A 25495-nucleotide genomic window follows, 5' to 3' on the forward strand; every position below is an offset into this window, starting at 1 on the left:
AAGTAACAGTGGTATAAGGCACCTGGCAATATACATAAGAATTTTGAACTGCTCTACTGCTTTCTGCTACCCTGGGAGCCGAAGGGTTAAAGCCAATATAATGTGGACATTCATAGTTTAACTCTTCGGTGCTTCAGATGTATCAGATTGCTGAGGTTTCTAGCACAGCTGCCTAATGTTAGAACTTATTGTTTAATAGTCGCACAACAGATGTGTTTTGTTCACATCTGGCTGCACTAAGGCGTCACCAGATCGTGTGTCTGATGATGCTATGTATATTAGTATTTACCTGTATTGCTTGAGAAGTCCATTAAACACATCCCTGACTTTCAAATAATAAGAAAAATTATTCATCTAACCATATGTGATCTAGTCATCTCCCATCTCGCCGCGAGCGCCGGAACAATTCATCATTGCTCTGGCGCGGAGACAGCTGATCCACAAAATCAGCTGTCTCCCTGAAGTGTTTCACTGCTTCTTTCAGAGCAGTGACTCTTTTCACTGCTCCTTCAAGAGCAGTGAGACAATTGCACATTCGTGACCTACAGGTCACACATGCGCACAAGAGCCCCGACATCCAGCGGAAGGAGACGGATGGGCGGAGGGATCTGAAAGGATCTCTCTTCGCAACCCGGACCTCCTTCCCATAGTGGGTTGTGATACACAAGCGGAGCAAACGCCCTCTGAACATGGCGAATGCTCCCACAATCAAGCTCCGACAATATTGTATTTTCGGAGCTTGATGAATTCTGTCCCGATACTAGTGAATGGGGACAGCAAGAGGAAGGTAAGTAGGAGATATCTGTGATACTAGTGTATGGGGACAGCGGGCCATTCCGCTAGAGGAAGGTAAGTAGGAGATATCTGTGATACTAGTGTATGGGGACAGCGGGCCATTCCGCTAGAGGAAGGTAAGTACGAGATATCTCTGATATCTCCTGTTTTACCTTCTTGACGAATGGACCGATAACTTAATTTCTACAATTGCAGGTGAAAATGTTAATTTACATTTTGCAGGCTGTGTTTAAAAATGATAGTTAGGAGCTGATTGGTTGGTAATTTATTTGTTACAATTCTATCTCTCTCCCAGCTTTGATACTCAGGCCCCTAAATCTTAAGAGTTTTTTGTGTGAAAACATGCAAGTTTGCATGCTCTGTAACTTTATTACATTGACTGAGTTTAAAAATGTGAGAGTTTTCTCTCGCATTTTCTAAACTCTCACCCTATTACATTTGGCCCTGGGACTGTGTTTTGAAAGATGAGATTAGGTAAATTGTGCTTGGACACTCTAAACCAAATCAATATGGTTAGGAACCCATTATTTTCATCCCGTTACACACTTTGTTTTTTTTATATATGGGTTGGCAACCCCAAAAATCTTTATTTTATTTTTGATCAGTATATTTACATTACTTGTTGGGGTGTTTTATGTATTTGAATGAAACAATAATTAACTGGTCTGATATACATATATCCTTATGTCACATACACAAGGGGGCACATGTTCTAGCTGTGTGCAGAGTAAATACATTATATGAAATTGAGTGAGTTCCTACAGAACTATACTAAGTTTCCCTGTTTGCCATTACATGCTGTGCTGCGTTTGTATTGTGTGCTGGCTGGTAAACAGGTGAAATTCACTCCTTAAAAGTGACGAGGGTGTCTTGCTGAGAGTGAGTCTGGGATGAAACTGTATGTGACAATTAGTGACATAATATGACCTTTTAATTGTCCTAATGCCTCTTTGTGTTGGGTTTACAACTGCAATATCCCCTCCTATATTGACAAAAGCCTCAGTCTTTACAGCTGTATTGTTTTTGCATTGATGTGTGAATGGTATATGAGTGTGTGCATGGGGGGTTTATACAGTTCATTTTCAAAATATCAGAAACCTAGAACTGGCTTTGGATAATCTATGGCTTGCCAGTTGCTGTGGTACTACAAGTCCTAAGATGTTCTGTCTCTGCTGTTTTCTTTTAGTGCACGCAGAGCACTATCTAAGGTAGAAAACAGACTGAGAGATGCTACTGGTGTGGTCAGTATGACTAATAATCCCAGTAGATATCATTGATTCCCCTATTTTTAAGTATTAAAGAAGGGTTCCTGCAAAGTTTAACCCATTTTCTTGTATGCTGTATGGATATCTCCAAACAGAATCATACTTATACCTCAAAACCAGTGGTTCTCAAACTCAGTCCTCAGGACCAAAAACAGCTCACGTTTTCCAGGTCACCCAGCAGGAGCACAGGTGTATGATCATCTGTCACACTTTAAAGATCCACAGGTGACCTGGAAAACACAAACTGTTTGGGGTCCTGGGGATCGAGCTTGAGAACCACTGCTCAAAACACTGCCCTTCTTGACATTTTATTCTGCATACAATGTCACTTCAGTCCATAACAGTCAGTTTGGTCTGCTTGGCAAACTCTGAGCCTACATAAAATCGTTTTTATGCTAAGAGCTGCCCACATTTACTTTTATACAAGCTACTGTATTTCTGTACAATCACACATTACAATCAACCAATTACACAGGTCTGCGAAACTTAAGGTATTGAAAGCTTTTTTAGTAATACTTTTATATTCTTAATTATACTCCTGTGTACATCAAGAAATAGTATATTAAAAAAAATTACCACATCACATTTACCTATAAGGGGGTTACATTAATTTAAAAAAAACAAAAAAAGAAGTTTAATTGTTTTTGACATATTTATTGTGAAATACGAAGAAGTGTAGATGATATCACTGTGTTTTTGTCTTAATTACATAATAAAATAACAATAAAATCAAACGATAATAGAAACAAAACCATAGTTATTGAAAAAATCATTATCTTGTTTTCTTTGTCTTCAAACTTCGTTTTGTCACTTTTCGCTTATAAGCTTTTTCTGTGTCGTCTCTGTGTATCGTCCAGCAGTAGTCAGCCATCATGCTGACGTCCCAACGACCCTGGTATCTTCTTTCTACATCTTTAACGTCTTGGTGGAACCGTTCACCCTGTTCTTCACTGTAGTCTCCGAGATTATTCGGGAAATGCTCAATATGGGAATTCAAAAAATGTATCTTCAAACTCATATTGCAGCCAAGGTTTCTGTAACTATTAAGCATTTCCCTGACAATTTATTTGTAGTTTGGATCCTTGACACTGCCTAAAAATTTGAAATCACTTGTACTATATGAGTGGTGTGTACTGTATATGTACTGTGTGTGTGTGTGTATGTGGTGGTAGGCAGGGGTTAAAATGAGCCGGCACAGGGCAAAACTGTGTTGCATCTGTTGTATTTGGTTCCACCTTCACCAGCCCACCTTGTAGTTGTTTTGTGTGTGCAATGTTCATTTAGACAGTATGGGGTTTAGGCCCTTTGTAAATTTCAGCTCCAAGACCATGTGGACCTTAATCTGGCACTGGGCGGGGGGAAGTTTTATGACGAGAACTGAATTGCAACGTTCTATACAACCGACTGAATTAATTTAAGACAATGTTTTATAATACATTTAGGCAGAATACATTTATTACTTTAAAGAATATGAAAAAAAATGACTTTTTCATAAATACACTTTTGCAGAAAAACGTGATGTTATATGCAAAATCTGGAGTCATTTTCGTGTTCAGAAGCCAAAAATCTATAAGTATGACATAAATTTGTTAAAAAAAGCTTTTTCATCGCAGACCTGTGTTATTATTTATTTACTAAGGCCTTCAGTAATAGTGATTGTCTTTTTGTCTTTCTCACACTTTACACTGTGTTCTGATAGAGCAGAGACAGTTACACTGAATGTGAAATGTAGGGGACATTGTGGTATGTACATGGCTGTAGTACATTCATCAGATGCAGTACAATTATTTTGGATGAATATCTGTCACCTAAGCTGACTCCATGCCTACAGATTTTGTTGTGTGCTGAATTCAAATACTGTATGTCTGTGACATTTCTCTACCAGGTAATTATGCTGAGTGACATGCAATCTTTTTATTTATTTTTTTAAAACCATGTATTTACATACTTACTAAAATACAAAAAAAGACAAGCCTGTAGCTTTATAGCCCCAGAAATGACTTTTAAGCATGCAGAAATAGTCCGCCAGCAAAATTGGGTATCTGCTTGCCTTGGTAATGCTTTTCCATATTATAAATATCCTGATGTGAAGTCGGGTACACACTAGACGATGTGTGTACCCAAGCGACGGCAGATGTGACTGGACAATATATATCGGTCGGTCCGTACACACTGCACGATCTGGTGTATTACTGCTCAATTTGTTGTCCCCCCACCCCATCTAGAAGCATGGTGTCATTCCTTGAATCCTCAGATTGTCCTGAACTGCAGGTCGATCTAAAGATGTGATGAACGATGAGCAGGAGTGTGCAACAATGCGTACACACTGGCCGATTTGTCGTTCCAATTCATCGGAAACTGACAAATCGTCCTAATCATCTAATGTGTACCCAAGCTTTAGTCCTCATCCTGTGTGGCGCTCACCGCACACTTTTTCCAGGAAAAAGTCCAAGTTAGAGTCCAAGAAGTTAACCTTTAATAACATATTGCCGCCATTGTTTTGTAAGATGTAAGAATGTCACCAAATAGTTTTCGGCCTTGTGATTCCCCAAAAAGTTTGCAGTCCAGGCTTGGTGTACAAAGAGGAAAGGTACACTTTATCAGGGTCAGCAAATTAACTGTTCACATTTTTCTTGCCTGGAACAAGTGAGGTACGTCTAGGCCAATCCTTCTGAATGTAGAGGTTTGCTTGTCCCTACTGACATAAAAGCCAATAGTGCATGGTGTAACTGAGCTACACCCCTAGCAACGTGCAATTAGATCTCCACAGATATTCCACTTCCAGTTCTGATACTGAGCCTTTCCTGAAAGCACCTTCATGTTGTCCTATGACTCTTTCATGTTTGCAGCCTGTGCAATATTATATTATGAAGCAGGACCACCTGTAAGCTGACTTTTGAGGAGTCAATGAACAAGCATCACTTGTCCACATTCTGTTCATAGCCAAGAGCCCCATGACTGAATTAACTGTTATCCTGCCACCATTATCAATTCTACAAATTCTCATTACTATTAAAAGATTAATAAAATATATAGTTTTTATCCTGTGATTATTCTAAATGAGGAATTAAACACAGCGACACAAGAAAACTAAGCCTGATAGGAAACACCTAATTGCTTATTCCAGCTCTTTTCCTAACTTACTGCTCTTTCATCACTGCCTACCCATCTGTGTCACCCCTTTAGATTGCAAGCTCTCATGAGCAGGGCCTTCTTCCCTCATGTGCTTCTCCTTTCCCTTACAAACATTTTCTTATACATCCTAAACCGGCACCTAACGCTTGGTTGCTGCCGCCCTGCTGCTTATTTGAGTGTTCTGATCGCAGATGCAGCAATGTTTATAAACCATGTCCTTGTCCTGCATTGTTTTGTACTGTAAGTCACTGGTTTCTTGTTTTGCTCATTTGAAAGGCGCTGCGGAACCCTTGTGGCACCATAGAAATAAAGGATAATGATATTAATAGTCATCTGCCTGGACAACTGATTATATTTGAGGGTTACTGACTGACGCAAGTTAATTGTTTTAAACCATTTGAAAAAAAAAACCAACAGATTGAATGACATGATTTGTAACGTTTGTGTCACTCGCACAAGTTTCTTGTAAAACATTTACACAAAATTAAGATGTTACTACTGTACATGTGGATGGTAACCAACTGTGATAAGCTATATCCAGCTTCAATAACAATAAGGATTTGCTTAATTTGCATCCAAGTTTACCTCTAATATTGAGTCTCTTTCTATAGTATAATCTCTAGTAATAGCATATTTTAGATTTACTATCACTGATTATCTACTCAATTAACAAACACCTCCAGTCTTCATTCTAACATACCTTTATGTCTGTTTATTCGGACATATCTCCCTCTATAGTATCGCACAACCCTGATGTCGCACTTACCTACCACACTCCCTACATCTGGATGATAAAAGTCTACACAAAAGACAAATTAAAAATTATAATGAAAAATTAACATATTAGGTAAAAGTTGCAGGAGGGCACATACAACATTAGCTTAAAACCTATGCCATGATTTCTCCCTAGCTTTCTAGTCCAGGCGAATTCTCCCAAAGTCCCATCACATTTACTTGAATCACCCCCTAAAAATGCATCCTCTTCATCCCTGTATCTTATGTCTTCATTCCTCAAACTCTCCCTCCTGCCTGTACAAACTGCTGCTTCTCCACAATTGGCATCTTGCTCGGTAAGCCTATCATGGAAATGTAGCTGCTCAAGCAAACAGAGATATGTAACTGGCCCAAATGTGCTTATGCAGCATAGACGGTGTAATGGTTAGCGTTACTGCCTCACAGCACTGAGGTTGTGGGTTCGATTCCCACCACGGCCCTAACTGTGTGGAGTTTGTATATTCTTCCTGTGCTTGCGTGGGTTTCCTCCGGGTACTCCGGTTTCCTCCCACACTCCAAAAATATACTGGTAGGTTAATTGGCTCCAAAAAAAACTAAAATTAACCCTAGTGTGTATGTGTGTGAGCATGGGATAGGGAACATAGATTATAAGCTCCACTGGGGCAGGGACTGATGTGAATGGCCAAATATTCTCTGTAAAGCGCTGCGGAATATGTGTGCGCTATATAAATAACTGGTAATAAATAAAATAAATAAATTATGCAATGCAGAGTTCCTATTAGGCCCTTTATAAAACCCTTTTCTGTGTATACTTGGAAGCTACTCCTCATGTGCTGCAAGTGAGTGGAAAGCATTAAAGTGCTTTCTACAGGGCCATCTAATGTCATAAAGTGGGCCCTGCAACAGGTCATGTTCTGAGAATTTCCAAGTGGGATAATTACTCACCAAGGAAATGAGTTTAATTGACGTGTACATGAATAAGGACATAGCCTGTCGGGAGGATAGAGTAACTCTGATTCAGAGTCTCTGGAGATGGTTCCCAGGCTCACTCTTGTGACACATGTATCAGTACATATGATCTGACAGAATGTTCCCATATTCCCTACACAGCTTGAGGCAGCTGTGAAATGCAGTGAACAGTAGGGTATATCTCAAGTGGGTGCATAAGGCTATACAACAGTATATGTACATACACAATGGGTTCCAAAGGGTGCCTGCTGTTTGCATGCAATACAGGAAGCCATTACGTGTTCTCAGTATTCATAAGAATGCAGCTTATCAATTCACTATAATTAGTGTCTCGAGCCTCCGTGATGTCCCCAGTCCTGAATGAGTGGATGAGGTATTGGTGTGTTTTATATTTTGATACCTAAAATAAAGTAAATAAAGCAGCTGTATAGTCCAGTTTCTGCAGACATACATAGAACTGATTTATTTTGAATGTTCTATTAGTAGTAAAGGGTCCATGACTGTAAGAGTCCATGGTAACATATAGAATGTCGTACCAGTATCCCATATAATCATTGTCACCAAATAAGCTTACATCTGCTATGCACATTGAAAGAAAACACCACAGTGTAGATAACAGGGAGATGTGGCCAAAACAGAACCTGGACACATTTTAAATGGGCGGTTCACCTTCATACAACTTTTATTCATTTTTATAAATTGCAACTTTTATCAAATGCATTGCTTTAAGTGTGTGGATTCCTTTAGCGTATTTCACCAAGGCCGTTGCCCCCAGATACAACACAGCTCATTTATGTGTATTGGATACAGTTGTAGCCACTGACCAGCCTTTACTTTAACACTATGAAAGCCTTAACAAAAAAATTATAATAATAACAAAAAACACAGAAGGAATATTCCTTTTCTTACAATATCATTTCCAGTCATTGATATGTCATTTTAAAATTCCAAACGTATACTTTTTATAATATTACAATTTAATTATTATTTCCATGGCTTGTTTATATGCTGGATTCTGAGACATAAAAAGCTGTGTCACAACCAACAACATCTGTAACATATTCCTCTCCAAACGCTGATAATTTGATTTAAATTGAGAACAGTTTCATCAATCTGAACATAAAAAAGCAATAATTACAGCGCCGTAATCTAATTATAGAAATGTCTAAGACTAATGGAAGAGCAGAGTGTAGGTCTTTCAATGGCAACATATTTACATTTCAATATTATGAATATTCAGTGGAGCAAAACGTCTGTTTCAATAACATCACAATTTATCTCTGAACCCAAAGCTGTGATATTGGCGCACATCGTGTTGGATCATTTTCCTGACTCCAGCAGTGTAAAAACGCTTAGAAAAACACCGACTTTATGGTTATTTTATGTGTATTTTTCTTATGTCTACAAAGTGGTGTCAAGTTTAAAACACTATAAACCGTGTTAGGGTTTATGGACTTTAAATAAAAGAGGAAGTAACTTCCTCTAGTGAAATATAATAAGTTGCCTTGTGTTCTGCTAACCACAAATAAAATATTTTTGTATTTACAAAGTATTGCATAAACATGAAAATATTATTTAGATAATTTCCAGCTATATTTAAGGCTCATTTTAAGAAATTATTCTAATTTATAAAGATACACGTTAAAAGGGTTTAGTGTGGTATGTTTGTGAAAACACTATATATATATATACACACAAAATGTATAAACAAAATCAGTAATTATGGAACATATTTACATTTTTATTATAACTTTTTTTGTTATTAAATCCATAACTTAAATTAATAAATCATCAATAGTGTATATGTGAGGAATAAATATAGCTAGAATATAATTATATTTCATTGTATGTTTAAAAGGGTAAGCACTTCACTTAAACCTATGTTTCTGAAACTCAGGGGGTATTTAAACCTTAATAATGTATGAGGTAAACTAAAAAACTAACAAACACTTTTTACCTAGAATCCAATAAATAAATACATGTGTGTGTGTATATATATATATATATGTGTATATATATATATATATATATATATATATATACATGCATACATACTTTGGATTCTAGGTAAAATTTATATATATATATATATATATATATATATATATATATATATATTTTAAATAAATATAGTAGCAAAATATTAATACTAATGTGTGTGTATATATATATATATATATATATATATATATATATATACATATATATACACACTTGTTTGCATTAGAGCAAGGGTACTCACAAACCTGCATATATAATGAGTGTACACACACTATATATATATATATGTGTGTGTGCGTATATATATATATATATATATATATATATATATATATATACACACACACACCCACACACATATTGTCCCTTCCTTTGCTAAGTTCCTCCCTTTAGGCATATTCCAGGTCCTCAGATGTAGCCCTCATGCACGCAGCATATTGAACTTGTCACATCTCTATAGACATTTAAGATAAATAATTCTCCATTTGTATAGACATCGATCTTCAGGCTGGGCAGCTGCAGTCACCCTGTTTGTGACTTAGTAAAGACTAGGAAAACAAGGCGCAGAAATAAGAAAGCCTTTGCATATTGATTCACAGCACTAAACTCACTTAGAGAAGTCTCTGGCAGTAAATTATGAGAGGGACTGATTCATCCCGTGCACTTACACCCAGTTTGCATACAAATACCCAACATTTACCAAACAATCTATTGTGTCTCTCTGGCAGATGACATATGGGCTCTTTTAATTTCAATTATTTTACTCATTATTGAATTTTCCGTCCTCCGAATTTATTACTCAGATTGAAATCTAAACATTGGATTATTTTACTTTTTTTTTTTACCCCTAGGATAGAAATATCGATCATGCAGAACTGAATTAAAATTCATATAGTAACAAAAGTGATGAATATATGTAACATGCACGTGCATTAGATTGGTTTTATTAATGGCTTTAATTATCGATATCAGCGTTTTCTGAAATGAATAAATGTAGAGATCGTATTGCAATAACTATGCAGATAATAAAACACCATTTATTAGCTGGCAGAATGCTGCCACTACTGTGTATATAGGCGCTGCCACATACGGGGATTACTGTGTATATAGGCGCTGCCACATACGGGGACTACTGTGTATATAGACGCTGCCACATACGGGGACTGCTGTGTATATACAATAGGTGCTGCCACACACATCTTATGGGAAATGGCTGCACGGAGAACCCTGGCTCGGACCTCAGAGGGACGGGTGGTACGAGAAGGTGACCAGAGCTGCCACACGCTCCCTCCTCTCCCAGCAGCAGCACCAGCATGCTCAGTCTGAGAGAATAAGGACTCGGAGGTTGGGATGCAGAATATATATAGAAGCAGTGGCAAATCAGTGCACCGAGACAGCTGCAGGGCTCTATTTATTGGCTGTCCTTTATCAACAAATGGCTAATTAGCATACTGAGGTTCTGTGTTATTGGGCAGCCGACCTGCCTGTCACTCGCTGGTGCCCTCCCCTTGCCATGGATCAGTGTGTGCAGCCAGAATCCTGGCAGTAGTGTGTGCGGCAGCTGCAGGGGAAAGGTGCCAGCCAGGTACATGCTGTAGCAGGATGTATAAGGAGAAGCCGGGCTCACAGGGTTATCTGATCGCCCTGCCTGCATGAAGACATCCTGGATACTGGACGTTATTGCTGGGCTGGGATGTGCAGCTGGGTCTGGAACTCCTGTGAGGGGATAGCTGGATTTGGGGGTTGCTGAGAGGTCTCCGATGAGCCCTGAGTGTGGACCGAGCAGCGGAGTGTAGGGGCATGATGCTGCTGCGGGGAGAGTAGGTCCCTGGCTACTGGGGCTGCTGAATGATGTCCCCATGGATGCAAGTCCCGTTTCCCCCCTGAGGAAGAGGCTGCTCCTGCCGCTCTGCACCATGCTGTTCCTCTGCCTCTATATGTTCTACTCCTGCGCCGGCTCCTGCGCCTCTTTCCCCAGCTCCGCTGCGCCCGGGCAGCCCGGGGTGCTCTCCCAAATCCTCCTCCGCCCTGCACCGGCCGAGGACACGGGCTCCATCAGCAGCTTCTACAACGGATCCGGGAGCAAGAAGCTGCCCCAGGCCATCATTATTGGGGTGAAGAAAGGGGGCACCCGTGCTCTGCTGGAATTCCTGAGGGTGCATCCGGACATCAGGGCGGTGGGGGCTGAGCCCCACTTCTTTGATAGGAACTACGAGAAGGGCCTGGACTGGTACAGGTGAGAGAGCCGCACACTTACTGTACATGTCCTATGTGTCATTTTACCGGTACATGTCCTGTGTATGGTGTTACTGTATACATGCCCTGTGTGTGATGTTACTGTATACATGTCCTGTGTGTGATGTTACTGTATACATGTCCTATGTGCGATGTTACTGTACATGTCCTATGTGTGCTTTTACTGTATACATGTCCTGTGTGTGATATTACTGTACATGTCCTATGTGCGATGTTACTATATACATGTCCTATGTGCGATGTTACTGTATACATGTCCTATGTGCGATGTTACTGTATACATGTCCTATGTGCGATGTTACTGTATACATGTCCTATGTGCGATGTTACTATATACATGTCCTATGTGCGATGTTACTGTATACATGCCCTGTGTGTGATGTTACTGTATACATGTCCTATGTGCGATGTTACTGTACATGTCCTATGTGTGCTTTTACTGTATACATGTCCTGTGTGTGATATTACTGTACATGTCCTATGTGCGATGTTACTATATACATGTCCTATGTGCGATGTTACTGTATACATGTCCTATGTGCGATGTTACTGTATACATGTCCTATGTGCGATGTTACTGTATACATGTCCTATGTGCGATGTTACTATATACATGTCCTATGTGCGATGTTACTGTATACATGTCCTATGTGTGATGTTACTGTACATGTCCTATGTGCGCTTTTACTGTATACATGTCCTATGTGCGATGTTACTGTACATGTCCTATGTGTGATGTTATCAGTACATGTCATGTAGCTGCATAATCATATGTGTGATATTACTGATACATGCCTGTGCGTAATTAGTGCGCCTGCAGGCTCCTACATACGACATTACCCCTACATATCTGCGCTATTACTGCGCCCATCGGATACTGCCTGTACAACGATAGCATCCACACTATTATATAAAGTAACATGAAGAGCCGCAAATGCAGAGCAATCTGTATATTAATGACCGGTGCCCCCCAGCAGCAGCAGCAGGGTGCACACGCTATGGCAGCAGGAGGGCAGAGAGGAGAGGGGCACAGGCTGGATGTGAGGGGAGTTACGGCAGGTGATCTCCCACTTCTTCCCTTCCCTGGTCCTCGGGGAGTCCCAGCTACAAGCCCAGCGCTGGAAGGGGCTCTCCTCCTCTCCTGACAGATAAAGGGTGCTGTGCGGTTATTATTGCTTCTTTGTATAGATTCATCATTTATCAGCTGATCCATGTAACACACAGAAGGGTCACTCACTCCCTGCAACCCACGCTCCAATTATTATTATTGATTTGGGGGTTACTTGGCTATAATGGGTCCAGGAAAAGGTTGGTGAGGAAAGATTTCAACTAATAGCTCCAACATATTCTCCGTTATCCCAGAGATGAGAAAAAAGCTGTGTAACATCCATTAGACCATTACAAACTAGATTTTTTTTAAACCCTAGACTGCTTTGATCCTAATGTGTAGTTTGCGGAGAGGAGCAGAGGTTTAATTCCACGGGGGAATTCTGTAGAGTCTGAAATTGTGCGCAAATAAAATATTGATTTTCTTCTCCCTTCCAGTCTGAGGCACTTTTGTGTGGCCTTGCTCTCCATTCATCAGAAGGCGTTTTCCCCAGCCATTATCTATGCACCATTCTTCTAGTAACAGCCTAAGTAATAAGCTGACATGCAAATTGCCAGTGCTACATGTATTCATGCTAACACAGGGGTGATAATAATAATAATAATAATAATAATAATAATACAGAAGTTCTGTACTGAAAGGCTACAATACTATAGAGCTGATTTTTGTAACTTTTTATTACATTTACTAGTATGTTTTTTTATGTAAGCTAATTGTTTTGGAAATAAAGCTGGCTTTGTGTTTTATTTTTTAAGACAATTGAACCAGCTTAATTAATGTTTTTTTTTTTGTTGTTGTGGTTTTGTTTTTTTTGGTTAGTATAGAAAATAAGATTTACCTGTCTGTATAGAACAGTAAACTGTAGTATGATGTGCAGAGTTGCAGTGATCCCTGTTGAGTAGAAGAGGACATTGCATCCACAGTCCTCGGGACCCAGTACAGTTACTGCCTTGAGACTCCGCGTTCATCTACAAGAGGATGGGAAACAATTTTACCTTCTTTTTTTATAGGCAGAGTGAGATGAGTCAATAGGTTTCTAGCCATGTACTTAAATCCAAGTTTGTCCCATTTACTGACGATATACAAATATTGAAAAAGCTACAAAGACTAGCTGAAATTTTTGACCATCAGTTACATTAAATAGCTATTAATTTTAAGTAAAACAAAATGAAGAATTTAAAATGTAAAAATTAACATCTAAGAATAACATTTTATTTAATTTCGTCTTTGTCCTATTGAGAATTATAATGTTCATTAAAAACTTTTTTGTTTTCAATATTAAACAGTTTAAAAAGTAAATTAGAAAATTCTACAAACTTAGCCTTTTAAAAATGTACCTACAAGGACTAATGTATAAAAATGTGCAAATAATTCAAATAATATTTCTATATCCTTGCTTTTTATACATTTCCCTTTCATTTGTTGAGTAACGTTTGATGTTTTTGTTTTCTATTTTAACACTGGGTCTTTTCACAGAGAAAATGTCATTTTCTACCCAATAATGAGCCCTCACATGCATCCTAATATCCTCACAACATCCTCTTTTGAACTTCTATCCCTGACAGAGATCATATTAATAACTGCATCCAGTCAAATATCATATCAAAGATGGAGGGGAAGAGCATAAATATTTATTTATGGCTGTTTTTGCATTAGAATAGAATAGTAATGCACTTATTTGTTTTTCGCCAGACTCTTTTCTTTAATCTGCCTTCAAAAGAAAAGTGGGGAAAAAAATAAGACTTGTTACAACACGGATGGGAACATTACCACACACAAAAAATGCCCTGGGAAGATTCTGTGTCATAATAAATGTTTTTGTTCTGCCCTTTGCTCTCAAAATCTTTGTTCTCATTCATTTAAAACTTTTACCCAAACCGCTCTATATGGGAAAAAGACAGTTGCACAACTCAGATCTTTATACATCAGTGAAAAATTAACAATGATCAAGACCACGTAGAATAGCAACACTTGGACCAGGTTAGTGTATATATATATATATATATATATATATATATATATATATATATATATAATAAAATTGCAATGTGGTGTCCTCCTGATGTTGAAGCCGTTAATCTGTGACAGATCCAACTAGTGGTTTTCGCTCTCAGTTAATAAAGCTTATGCTAGGATATCTGTGCAATTAATGTTCAGTCTAACTTAAATAATAATAAAAATAAACATACAACAACAGTATCAGTCTTGTAATGCACAGCGATTTGCAGGGTTTGTAAATTTAGATAATCATAATAGACTCCAACTCTAAATCCCCCTCCTCATTTATATATGCATGTATGAAATACTTGTGGATAAGGATATTTATAGGTATGTCGGGGCTGAACCACTGCACCAAACATTTTTTAACTCTTCTCTCAATTTTGACACTTTTATAACTTTATAAATGTATAACTTTTATAACTTCTATACCACTTTCTAACCTCAAGATGTAAAGATGATTCTGCACATAGAAAAGTGGAATGCATCGCTATATTGCACTGAGGGTGAAATAATGATCACAGTACTTATCAAGCGATGTTATAAGAACTTGAGTGTTCAGCTATTGTCATTAGGATTAGATATGTCCCCAAGTTCCCACAGACAATGATAATTACAATATTTTATTTATGAGGCTCTCCGCAAGGGTTCCCTAGTGCTGTACAAAGGGATAAAACGAACAACAGGATACATAATAATATTTAGAAATATACACACAATTGCCTGAGCTGATGTACTGGCCTCTAAAAGCACAAAAGTAAATGGAAACATTAGAAAACTATGACCTCCTACAACTAGAACTATATACATTACAACTACTACAATGCAATCACAGTAAAACATGAGATTTATGCATAGAAATAACTTGTTACTCTTGTAAGGAAACAATAAATAATATGGCGTTAACCCTGTGCTGCCAACACCAGCCTGCTATGACAAGTATTTATCCAGACACTTAGGTGATAATAAAACCCAATAGTGACTCATCCTCCCATCCCAGCACAGCACAGCAGGCAGGAACCTGAGCAGGGTCCGTAATATTAATCCATAAGGAGAGAATGGCACATTGGCTTCCCGACTGCATACCTTGTCTACAGTAGGTAATATATAGCGAACTGGGCTATGTACGCAACACAGGACATGAAGGCAGTGCATGTGTGTGTGACAGAGGGACTAAGGGCAGGAATTATTCACGTTCATTACTTGTTACAGGCAGATGCCAGTGGGAATATGTGCAGCAACTATGTATTTAAAGGACAGTTAAACTAGTGGTATATAAAACACCTTAGTGATCACAAAGCTATTACACAGAGAAGCAGGAATTCCCTGGAATGAACCCTTCTACTGACTTATTGCTCATTGCTATTGAAGGGTTACACCAGAAAACTAAACAGATCTCTATGCTCAGCAGAGAAAGGGTTGGTCTTTCATTTTGAGATGCACAAAACCCCAACTCCTTTCTTTCATATGTGAAATCATTTGTTTTAACTTCTATTACTGTTATCTAAAAAAGGAGTGTTGTTTTAATGGTGTCGATTTAAAGTTTTATTTTGTCATGTGAGTATAACGTTACTGGTGTGATTTTGTTACCATCCTTTCCAGATTGATAAATCCTTCTCCCAGCAACTGTTCTCTGCTTATATTATTACACTATTATTAGAACTGGGATTTTTATGTTGTATCATGTTGCAAATTATGTACATAGATATGTAAATTTGTACATAAATATATAGCTAAATACGTAGATTATGTTAAAATATGTAATATCAAGTAAGACCAAAACGTATAGAAGTTCTCAGAAGTAATCTAAATAGCCAGAGAAAAGAATCCCAGCTATCATTATTATTATATTTTTATACATATTATATAAGATCGCTTAAAAGAGATGCTAAGAAATTTAACGACTCCAGTTTTATATAGGGAGGCTTGTGAGCTATAGGAATATCATGCTCCCTACTGTATATTATAAACATATTGAGTCACTGAAACTGATTCCTATATAAAACCGATCAGCCTGCAGCTTATTTCCTTATAATTGACACTACATCATTGTAAGTGCAGCTATTTCTGGGTTGCAGCTTCAATACGTTCGGGGGAGGGGGGTTTGTCCAGTCAGTGTCCCGTTCTGTTAGTGGGCATTAGGATACAAGCTTGACGACCATGTTAAAATAGGTAAAATTCCTACTGTAACATATATGCAACACAACTCATTGAAATTTGGTTTGCACTTACCTATGACAACCACTGTTACTATGTGGACAGTAAATAAGAAGGACCAAAGGCAGTAGACATGTAACTGTACCTTGCATCATTCCTGTATGTGTTAGGCCCACAGCCTAACTTACAACCCTGTATTGATCTAGGTAGACATCATACATACTCAAATAGTGTTCACGGTAAGAGGTACAAGTTTGAATGATGCTAGCCACATACCTTCACATCTATTATCTGAATGTTTATACTCGTGTCAAATTTGGGCACATACCAGTATGTATGGGCATATTGGAATGATTAGTTAATTTGGAATATCACATGCAATGTTTTACACAGGGATCAGTGCATAAATATGTGATCAGTGGCCAGTCTTGCTTGCATGCGTGCCCATAAATTAGACCAATTCCCTTTGTTTCCCTGGGCACAGCGGTCATTGGTGCCTACTTTGGTCTGCAATGAGTAGCTGACAAATTTGCTGTACTCAACTTCTACTAGTGGAATATTTGAGAAAGGGGTTAACACATATCTAAATAAAGCACCCCTACCAGTACACACCATACCACACAACACAACATTGACTGGACATTGGCAAGAAGTATACACGTACACTATTTATTTTACCCTTGGTGGTGGCCTAGGTCATCATATTGGCACTTATTAAAGTAACCCATGAACACAAAGCAGACTCTGACAGAAAAAAAGGGTGGACTGTGAGTGACAAATGACTACAAATTAATTGGCACTTTATCAAGGATCTCACATAATTGTAGATATTATGTTGCAATGCGCATTATATAACCATGTAAACCAATCTGTCACAAATATTTAAAGGAAATGTATACATTTTGAGCAAAATGCTTATAATACACGTCTCTTTCTGATATCTGAGAACAAAACTGAGATGAGTTCTGTGTCCCCTCACAATCTAGGGATATATTTTTTTGTCAGTAGCCAATTAACCTACCATGATATTTATAGGGAGGAAACCCACATAAGCACGGGTAGAATATACAAATTCCACACAGTTAGGGTCATGGTGGGAATCAAACTCTGGACCTCAATGCTCTAAGGAAGTAATGCTAACCATTACACCATCCATGCTGCCCAAAGTTGTCATATCATCCAAAGAAACTGTTGCAAACTTGTACGCTTGGGGGTATATTTATTATTCTCATTTTAACCTCGGTACTTAACATACTGTATTGCAGCATACCTTTGCTATACAGAATTAACGTCTGCAGCCAATTAACAAGATTACACCCTCTAGAGGGGTGGTTCAACAAAGCTGCAATTTAAGTTTACCAATTGCAGTCTGCAAACTCTTCTATCTATTTGTACTTTGTTAATGCCTGTTCCATGTGAAGACAGCTCATGCACAGTAAAAACAGCAGAATCTCAGTTGACAAATCTCTAGAGCTATCTGATCGCTGAGAAGAATAATAAATATATGTGTTAAACTCAATTGCCGAACTAACTGATAGCTCAATGAAATAGGCAAGGAGAAGATATAGGGCGGGATGCACTATTGCGTTTTTTTCAGTCAAACCTCCGAAAATGCATTTTTTGAGGTTTGGTTGCTTACCGCATATGCACCAAGCCCCGGAACGCAATACAATCTGGGGCTTGGATGCGGTGGGCAACGACATCTCTAAAGATGGCATTGCTCAATAGAAGCCTATGGACGCATATACAGAAGGACTTCTGGGCCATAGACCCGTAAATTCTTCTGTCGCAAAGGTCAGCTTTTACCAGAAGAGCTGTCCTCTGTGATTTTATTCATGCATACCGGCGTTATTTATGCCGGTATGCATGCGATGACTGGCGGGATGCCTCACATGCAAATTGCAATGCTTGACGCATCCCACCCATAGTCTTATAGCATTCTGGCTACCATGGCAGTCAATGACCATCCCTATTCTCCCAGCAAAATAGCATTCTGGTATATTTACGTTTAACATGCTATATCATCAGGGCTTGAGCAAGTGCAGTCACTTTATTAACTGAAACACATGAGATGTCAATAGTGCAGGGATTGGAAACCTTTTGCGGGCTAACATCTAGTTAACTTCAGTGTGCTAATCCTATAGGTTTATTGCTATCTGTAACTGAATAAATAAACAAATTGCTTTTTTAATTATAAATACTAGCAACCTGCCTCAGCTTTGCCCAGGAGCAATTTCATCTCACCAAAGCCCCCTGCATCTCATAACAATCTACGCCATGTCACCACAGCCCCCTGCATCTCACTAGTGTCACCACAACCACCTGCAGCTGGCTGGGGCCCGGCCACTGGGATGCGCTGGGAAGGGCAGGAGGATCATAGATGAGAGATTGTATTGCAGCTAGATGAGAGATTGTATTGTAGCTACCGTAAGCATGATCAGCAGAATGTCCTCTGGGCTGGGACCCCTGTACATATTTCCGCAGCTTTCATGTGCACCCTTCCCCAGTTCCCGAACATGGCGATGAGCAATGTCCTCTTTGCACATTCTAACCTGTACTTCATGGGCTTCCTTTGTTGAGCTTCCTCGCCGTGATGCCTCTGTCCAAGAACAGCGCTGACTTTCATGGGAGGTGTCTCCTGTTCACTGAGGGCATATGGCTGGGCAGGCACATCATGCTGGAGAGGGAGCACTTCACGGTGGAACAGTGGTGGCCAGAGTCTGCCTGCAGGTTTAGTGTAGGGATGGATATCGGAATCCAATGGTTACTAACCATCAATGTTTTAGTTCCAATGGTAGTGTTTTTATCATTTGATGGTGGCGGTCCGATGTTTGACACAATAGACATTGAGGCCTAATTTTAAGTCTGGAATCTACAGATTAGTTCTAGCTTCCAATCTTTCTGAATGCCACCAATGGCACACGTGTCGGGGGTTACTGATCGCTGCCCTAGTGTATTAATAAACTCTATTCTTACAAATATATGCCTCTGTGTAGCTGACTTGTATACTTTCACCAATGATTTCTGCTTTTCAATTTCCTAGAATAAAAATGGAGACATTTTCCTCAAAATATTAAATTGCTAATATGGCATGACTAGTAACTAACTTACTCAACCTTAAAACAACTTTTAAAATAGTGCACCAGATAATGGCTTTAAAATATTCTCAGAAGTCTCAGACAGGGAAGGGGAGTAAGATATTAGGGAATGGGTATGAAATTCGATTCGGGTTCGATTCCCGTCAGCGGCAGGCCGACATCAGCAGAGTTCCGAGCAGCGGAAGCCCGACAGCGCTGGAAATCCCGATCTACTAACCTAACCCCACTAACCCTAACCCTCCTTAGGGGTGCCTAACCCTAACTTCCCCCCCAAGTGCCTAACCCTAATCCCCCCTCTAAGTGCCTAACCCTAACCACCCCCTTCCCCGCTGCCTAAACCTAAGTCTCCCGGGGGGGTGCCTAACCCTAAGTCCCCCCCCGGGGGTGCCCAACCCTAACCCTCCCTCCCACTAGCCTAACCCTAACCCTCCCGGGGGGGTGCCTAAGCCTAAGTCCCCCTCGGGAGCCCTAAACCTAACCCTCCCCCCCCCCCGCGGCTGTCCGCTCGCGGCGCCCGGCATCACTACGATCGTGATGCCGGGCGCCGGTCTCCTGGTGTCGGGGAAATGCGGGCGTCTACATCTAGACGCCCGGCATTTCACCCTTGCCGGGATATGACAGTCGGGAAGCCGGCTGCCGGTATTTAGGCAGTCGGCTTACCGATTGCTTCCCAGATATTAGTAACCCCTATGAACGCCACATACTTTTGGTGAACAGACATTCTGATTAAGATCCATATCAAAGAGAAGAGAACAAGGTTAATTTCTCAATAACATGTTAAACCTTTTTCTTATATACTAAGTCTGGTTTACATTACCTCTTTGTTAAACCTGAAAATATATCAAATTGATTATTCACAGTTTAGGATAAAACAGATTATGTATTAAATGCAGCAATTTATGCTACACACTGCCAAGTCTATATGCAGTAAGCCAAATTATTTAATTTTAAGGTGCTGTTTGTTAACCATACAAAAGTGCAAAGTGATTTTTTTTTTCTTTTAACATCTGTAATAATTATTTTGGAAATAGATTTTTATATGGTGCCAAAATTTCTTGATTCTCATTAAACAAATCAGATTTGCCAAATGAATATATTTATGCATTTTCCATACATTTAAATTAATGCCACATTTTCACAAGTCATTTGGTTAATTTACCCTTTTCTCAAAAGTATTTTTTTTAGGCAAATATTAATTTTTAATCATGTGGTTATTTTACATTACTGGAGTTCTTATGGTTTCTTAAATTACTCTAGTTACAAAAATATCATATTTTTCTTAAAAGAATAATAATATAGAGAAACATTCCATGAGTGGGGCAAATATTAAGTCCACATGGATTTTATTCTCAATTTTTCATTAATGTGTCATACTGCCAAAAATAATTATTTTTACATCTTATTAGCACTGGGTGACTCAATGTATATACAATGAGGCAAACTACTGTTTTAGAATATTACATTATATGTTTGTGACCCTTTAACTTACCTAATACACCAATATATTCCATCCCCTATATATGGCGCAGTGTGGTGTCATATAAATGATAGATAAGTTTTATTTTTATTGCTTTTGAGTGCTTGCGACGCTCTCCTTTAATACCCCCTAGATCTCCCATATTTACCGTGACAGAAGGTAAGCAGATACTGTATATATATTACAGTATGAGAAATTTATTACGATGAAAAAAGAAAGGGGGTGAAATCAGCGGCCCAAACTCTAACAGACCACCAGTACCTAAATGCTGCTCCCTCAGATAAGGGGTAGCCAACCACTGGATTTCACACAACAAAGATAGAACAAATAGAGCACAGATATGCTGATAAAAAATATTTATTTTATTCTATTACCAGTTATTTATATAGCGCACACATATATTCTGCAGCGCTTTACAGAGCATATTTTGCCATTCACATCAGTCCTTGCCCCAGTGGACACTCTATATTCCTTGTCACATGTACACGGAGCCAATTAACCTACCAGTATATTATTGGAGTGTGGGAGGAAACCGGAGTTACCCGGAGGAAACCCACGCAAGCACAGGGAGAATATACAAACTCCACACAGTTAGGACCATAGTGAAAGTTGAACCCACGACCTCAGTGCTGTGAGGCAGTAATGCTAACAATTACACTGTCTGTGTGGCCCAAAAATATATAATATTTACTTCAAATGTTAAGCATCAAATTTCAATTACACAATAAATATTTAAAAGTATTAAAATACAATGGAAAAATAAATAATGTAAAACCCCTGGTACCACTGTCATAAAAACTAACATATGCCCATACAGATACTCATCACTTAACAACCTACTCGTTTAACAACTGCTTGGACTTACGACGTGCTCTGACCAGCTGGAACCAATAGTACAATGACCGAAATGTTACTCTGAATGTCATTTTTTTATAACTTTAATTGTACTGTACAAGTATGTAAGAGTTATGCAAAGTAAAACACAGTTAAAGTATCAAGTTATGATTACCTGTATTAAGTATATATGGCTCCTCGTTTAGTGACCAATTTGTTTAACAACAGTCGTAGGAACGGAACTCGGTTGTTAAGTGAGGAATGTAAAATAGTACTGTCAAAAGATGGAGCTATAGAAAACTGCTGAGTGTTACAATTTGTGGTTCATTTAGTGTGGAAAAAAATAATTTTGTAACCACAGCTCCCAATCAGCGACTGTAACAATGTCAATTGTTATGTTGTTAAAAAAGATCCTTCCCTCTCCATTCACAGGACATCGTTTCAGGATGGTAACGGTCTGTGCAATATCTAGATGCCAGAAAAAAACAACACCGTTCATAAATCCCTTTGCCAGAATGCAGTAAATGAGCTTTTAAGCCCTCATATGCAGTCCGTTAAATTGATTCTCTTTAAATTGAGAGAATCAAAAATTGACTGGTTAGGGACACCGGTAAATCAGCTTGAATCAAAAGAGCTCTGTGAAATTCAGCCATAGTCTGTTCCTGCTGCAGGTAATAAAAATTAGTTTTAGGGTATACAGCCCTGAGTGGTGTAGCCAGCCCGGGAGCAATCCCTAGTAAAGGCTAGTACCGGCACCTGTTGTTATTAACCTGGTGAGTGGTCGGGTATGTGTCGCATGGACTTGTTTTTTTTTAGTATTCTGATGTTTACTAAGTCACAAACTTGATTATTTGTTAAATTCAAATATACTACATTTAAAACAACACATATTGTTAATAATAGATCATATGTGATACAGTAACATACTTTTATATAGTCAAATACAAACAATATTTATACAATACAGTAGTGATGCAAATATATTTCCTAACTTGTACAAATCTCTATATTAAAGGTGGGTTCTTCTGATATCTCCACATCAGTGTTCCTGAGAAAAACATTTGTAAAATAAGAAATAACAGACCCCTGTAGTAAATGCTTGCTGTTACATTACCCCATATATCATACAGTATGTAAGGTGGAAGTGACTAGTACAGATATTTTACTTTAAATCTATGGAGTGAAAAAATATTGTCCTAATATCACTACTGGATTATAGGATGTTTTACAGTATTACCTTCATATTCAAATGTATTTCTTTTTGTTTATTTTTGTCATTGGCAATGATGTTAGAGATCACATAAGGGTGACTGAGTATTTTCAAAATAAATCACCAGGAAACAAGTGTACTCCTACTGCTGTGTATTATCATTATAAGTTGTTTTCTTGAGCTTTGATACCTTACATTCTCGCACTTTTAGTCAGAGGAATACCACCATTATTATTAGATGAAGATATGGATATCTTAATTACCCTTTATTGTCCTCTAGTAACTTTTTTATCCCCAATAGTAAGATCCTTTATCCACTGTAGCTGTTGCTGTAGTCCATATTACATGTGTTTGTGCAGCCTTCTTATGCCCTATGAGTTCTATGTTATGTGTAGAAATAATCACCTAGTTTTTCCATAAATTAATACAACGTTCAATTTGCTGTCACTTAAATTGTAAGTGATTTGATTGTCTCTCAAATAATCTAATCTGATAATTTGCAGAGAATAAACTGCTTATTAGTTAAATGTGACAGAGTCTATTTTGTCTTAGCAGAAAGAGCAATTTATAGCAGACTTCGGGTCTCTGTTAATAAGACAAGGTAAACATAATAGCCAAACAAGTAAAGTCCATTAAAACACTGCATCAAAGCCCTGGAAATATACAATTTCTGATAGACTGGTTTATTTTAGAGATAATCAATGTTTGTATTCAAAATAGTTAAGACAATCTGGATTTTTGATAACATGTCAACATTGGTTTGGGTTATCATGGGCCTCAGTGGTTGAGATATTTGCACAGATGGGAGAAATAATCCATGTTACAGAGGGGGGAGCCATGCCCAAGAAGGCTTTTTGCCCCCATTGACTACTAGATAGAAAAAGAGGACATTGTCTCTAGAGCTCAGATTTCTGGGACCCCCTCACCTGTTGTGTAGCTGAACTGTCTAGAAACTCTGGCACATATGCGAGAGGAGCTTGGAGGTGCCTTTGATATTTCAACACCCGTGACTGGGATTCTCACATTGGGATCAGGAGAAGATCACACCCGTCATAAAAATGTTACATTTATTCAGTCATTGAACATTGTCAAATAGTTTTGTCTCAGAGGCTGATCACAGCTTGTAGACATTTATGCAAGCTGTACGAGATCCATGCATTACAGTTCAGATCATTTTTATTTCTAAAATGATGCAATTTTGTATTTTCATTTCATGTCGAAACCTAATGCTAAAATGACTCTACAGAACATATAAATAATGTCATAAGCACTATTTACACTGATAAACAGAGGAAAATATCTTAGAACGTGTTTCTGTAGTAATTTCTCCTAGGTGATAAACTGCTAATTTGTATTTCTTCTACTGTAACCCTTTGCCACCAATCAGATATGTGCTTTCATTAGACTTGTAGTGGACTAGTGAAAATGTGATTGGCTGCTATTAGTTAGTGTGTGATATAGTGTTTGCACCATGCTGTTACATAACGCTTGATGTGTACACGCAGTAGTAGAGAAGAGGTTAATGGAAAGTGTGACCTGTTAGTTTATGGATGCTCACTCTAATGACCAGCACTGGTCCAGCTTTGCTCCTGAGCTAAGCCAATGCTTAACAAATTGCAGGTCCTGTTATGTCAGACCTTATAATTAAAGGGCAGTGCTTGGTACCTGATGCTGGCGCGGATAACAATCTGTACGGTGATTAGAAGGCAAAGGCTAGGATGGAAGACCTAATGACACAGACTTTGCAGGATTATTCCAAAGGTGTATGGTAGCATTATCCTAATGGAGTAGAGATAACTTTGATAAAGAAACCAAATAGCTTGAGGCTGAGGACAAATCGATCAAATCTTTTGTGTTACTTTAATTTACAATAACAATTGAAGTTATTTCCTTTTACTCTGTTTAGTGCAGCGAGTGTTTGGAGGCGGATTTCTTGGATACAGTATCTGTAGTTCATCTTGCTGATCAGCTCATTAGAACTTACATTATCTGTGTATTTTGACGCTGACATATTACCTTTAAATCACCCCCCGCCCTCACCTCAATTTGCACTCATTGGGAGGGGCTGTGTTGGTTTAAAACTCTTTATGGATTCTTGCTGTTTGTTCGTGGCTGAGATGAACACATTTACAGCACGCACATTCCCTTGTGTCTGTAAAACAGCTGGTTAGCAATGATTTAACATGTTTATATAGCCAACTCAATATCAAATGCATGATTTTGTTATGCATCAAGGGGGTTTATAAATTCTCTTTCACCCAGTCATGACTATAAGAGCCAACAGCAAAGTATCTACTCCAAAAACAAAATTAAAGAGGAATTAAAATGACTATGTAACAGCAAGTTATCACTTTGAATTTGTTTCATGCTGTGAGTCTCTGACACATTTATACAGAAAAAATACAAATAAAAATAATTAGCTAAACTGGCTCTAATTCAGGGACACTTCCCCCCCAC

General features: G+C 38.5%; 1 protein-coding gene across 1 annotated transcript in view; it reads left to right on the top strand.

Annotated features, from left to right (window-relative positions):
* Window positions 1–10464: 10464 nt before the first annotated feature.
* LOC148542491 (heparan sulfate glucosamine 3-O-sulfotransferase 3B1-like) overlaps window positions 10465–25495 on the top strand; it is a 28369-nt gene continuing 13338 nt past the window's right edge. Inside the window, exon 1 of the mRNA XM_088468457.1 lies at window positions 10465–11136. Coding sequence (XP_088324583.1) covers window positions 10760–11136 — 377 coding nt within the window. The 5' untranslated portion in view covers window positions 10465–10759. The remainder of the gene's footprint in view (window positions 11137–25495) is intronic.

This window comes from Taudactylus pleione, unplaced genomic scaffold (genome assembly GCF_031769625.1).
Source record: "Taudactylus pleione unplaced genomic scaffold, aTauple2 ptg000012l, whole genome shotgun sequence".
Taxonomy (NCBI): Eukaryota; Metazoa; Chordata; class Amphibia; order Anura; family Myobatrachidae; genus Taudactylus; species Taudactylus pleione.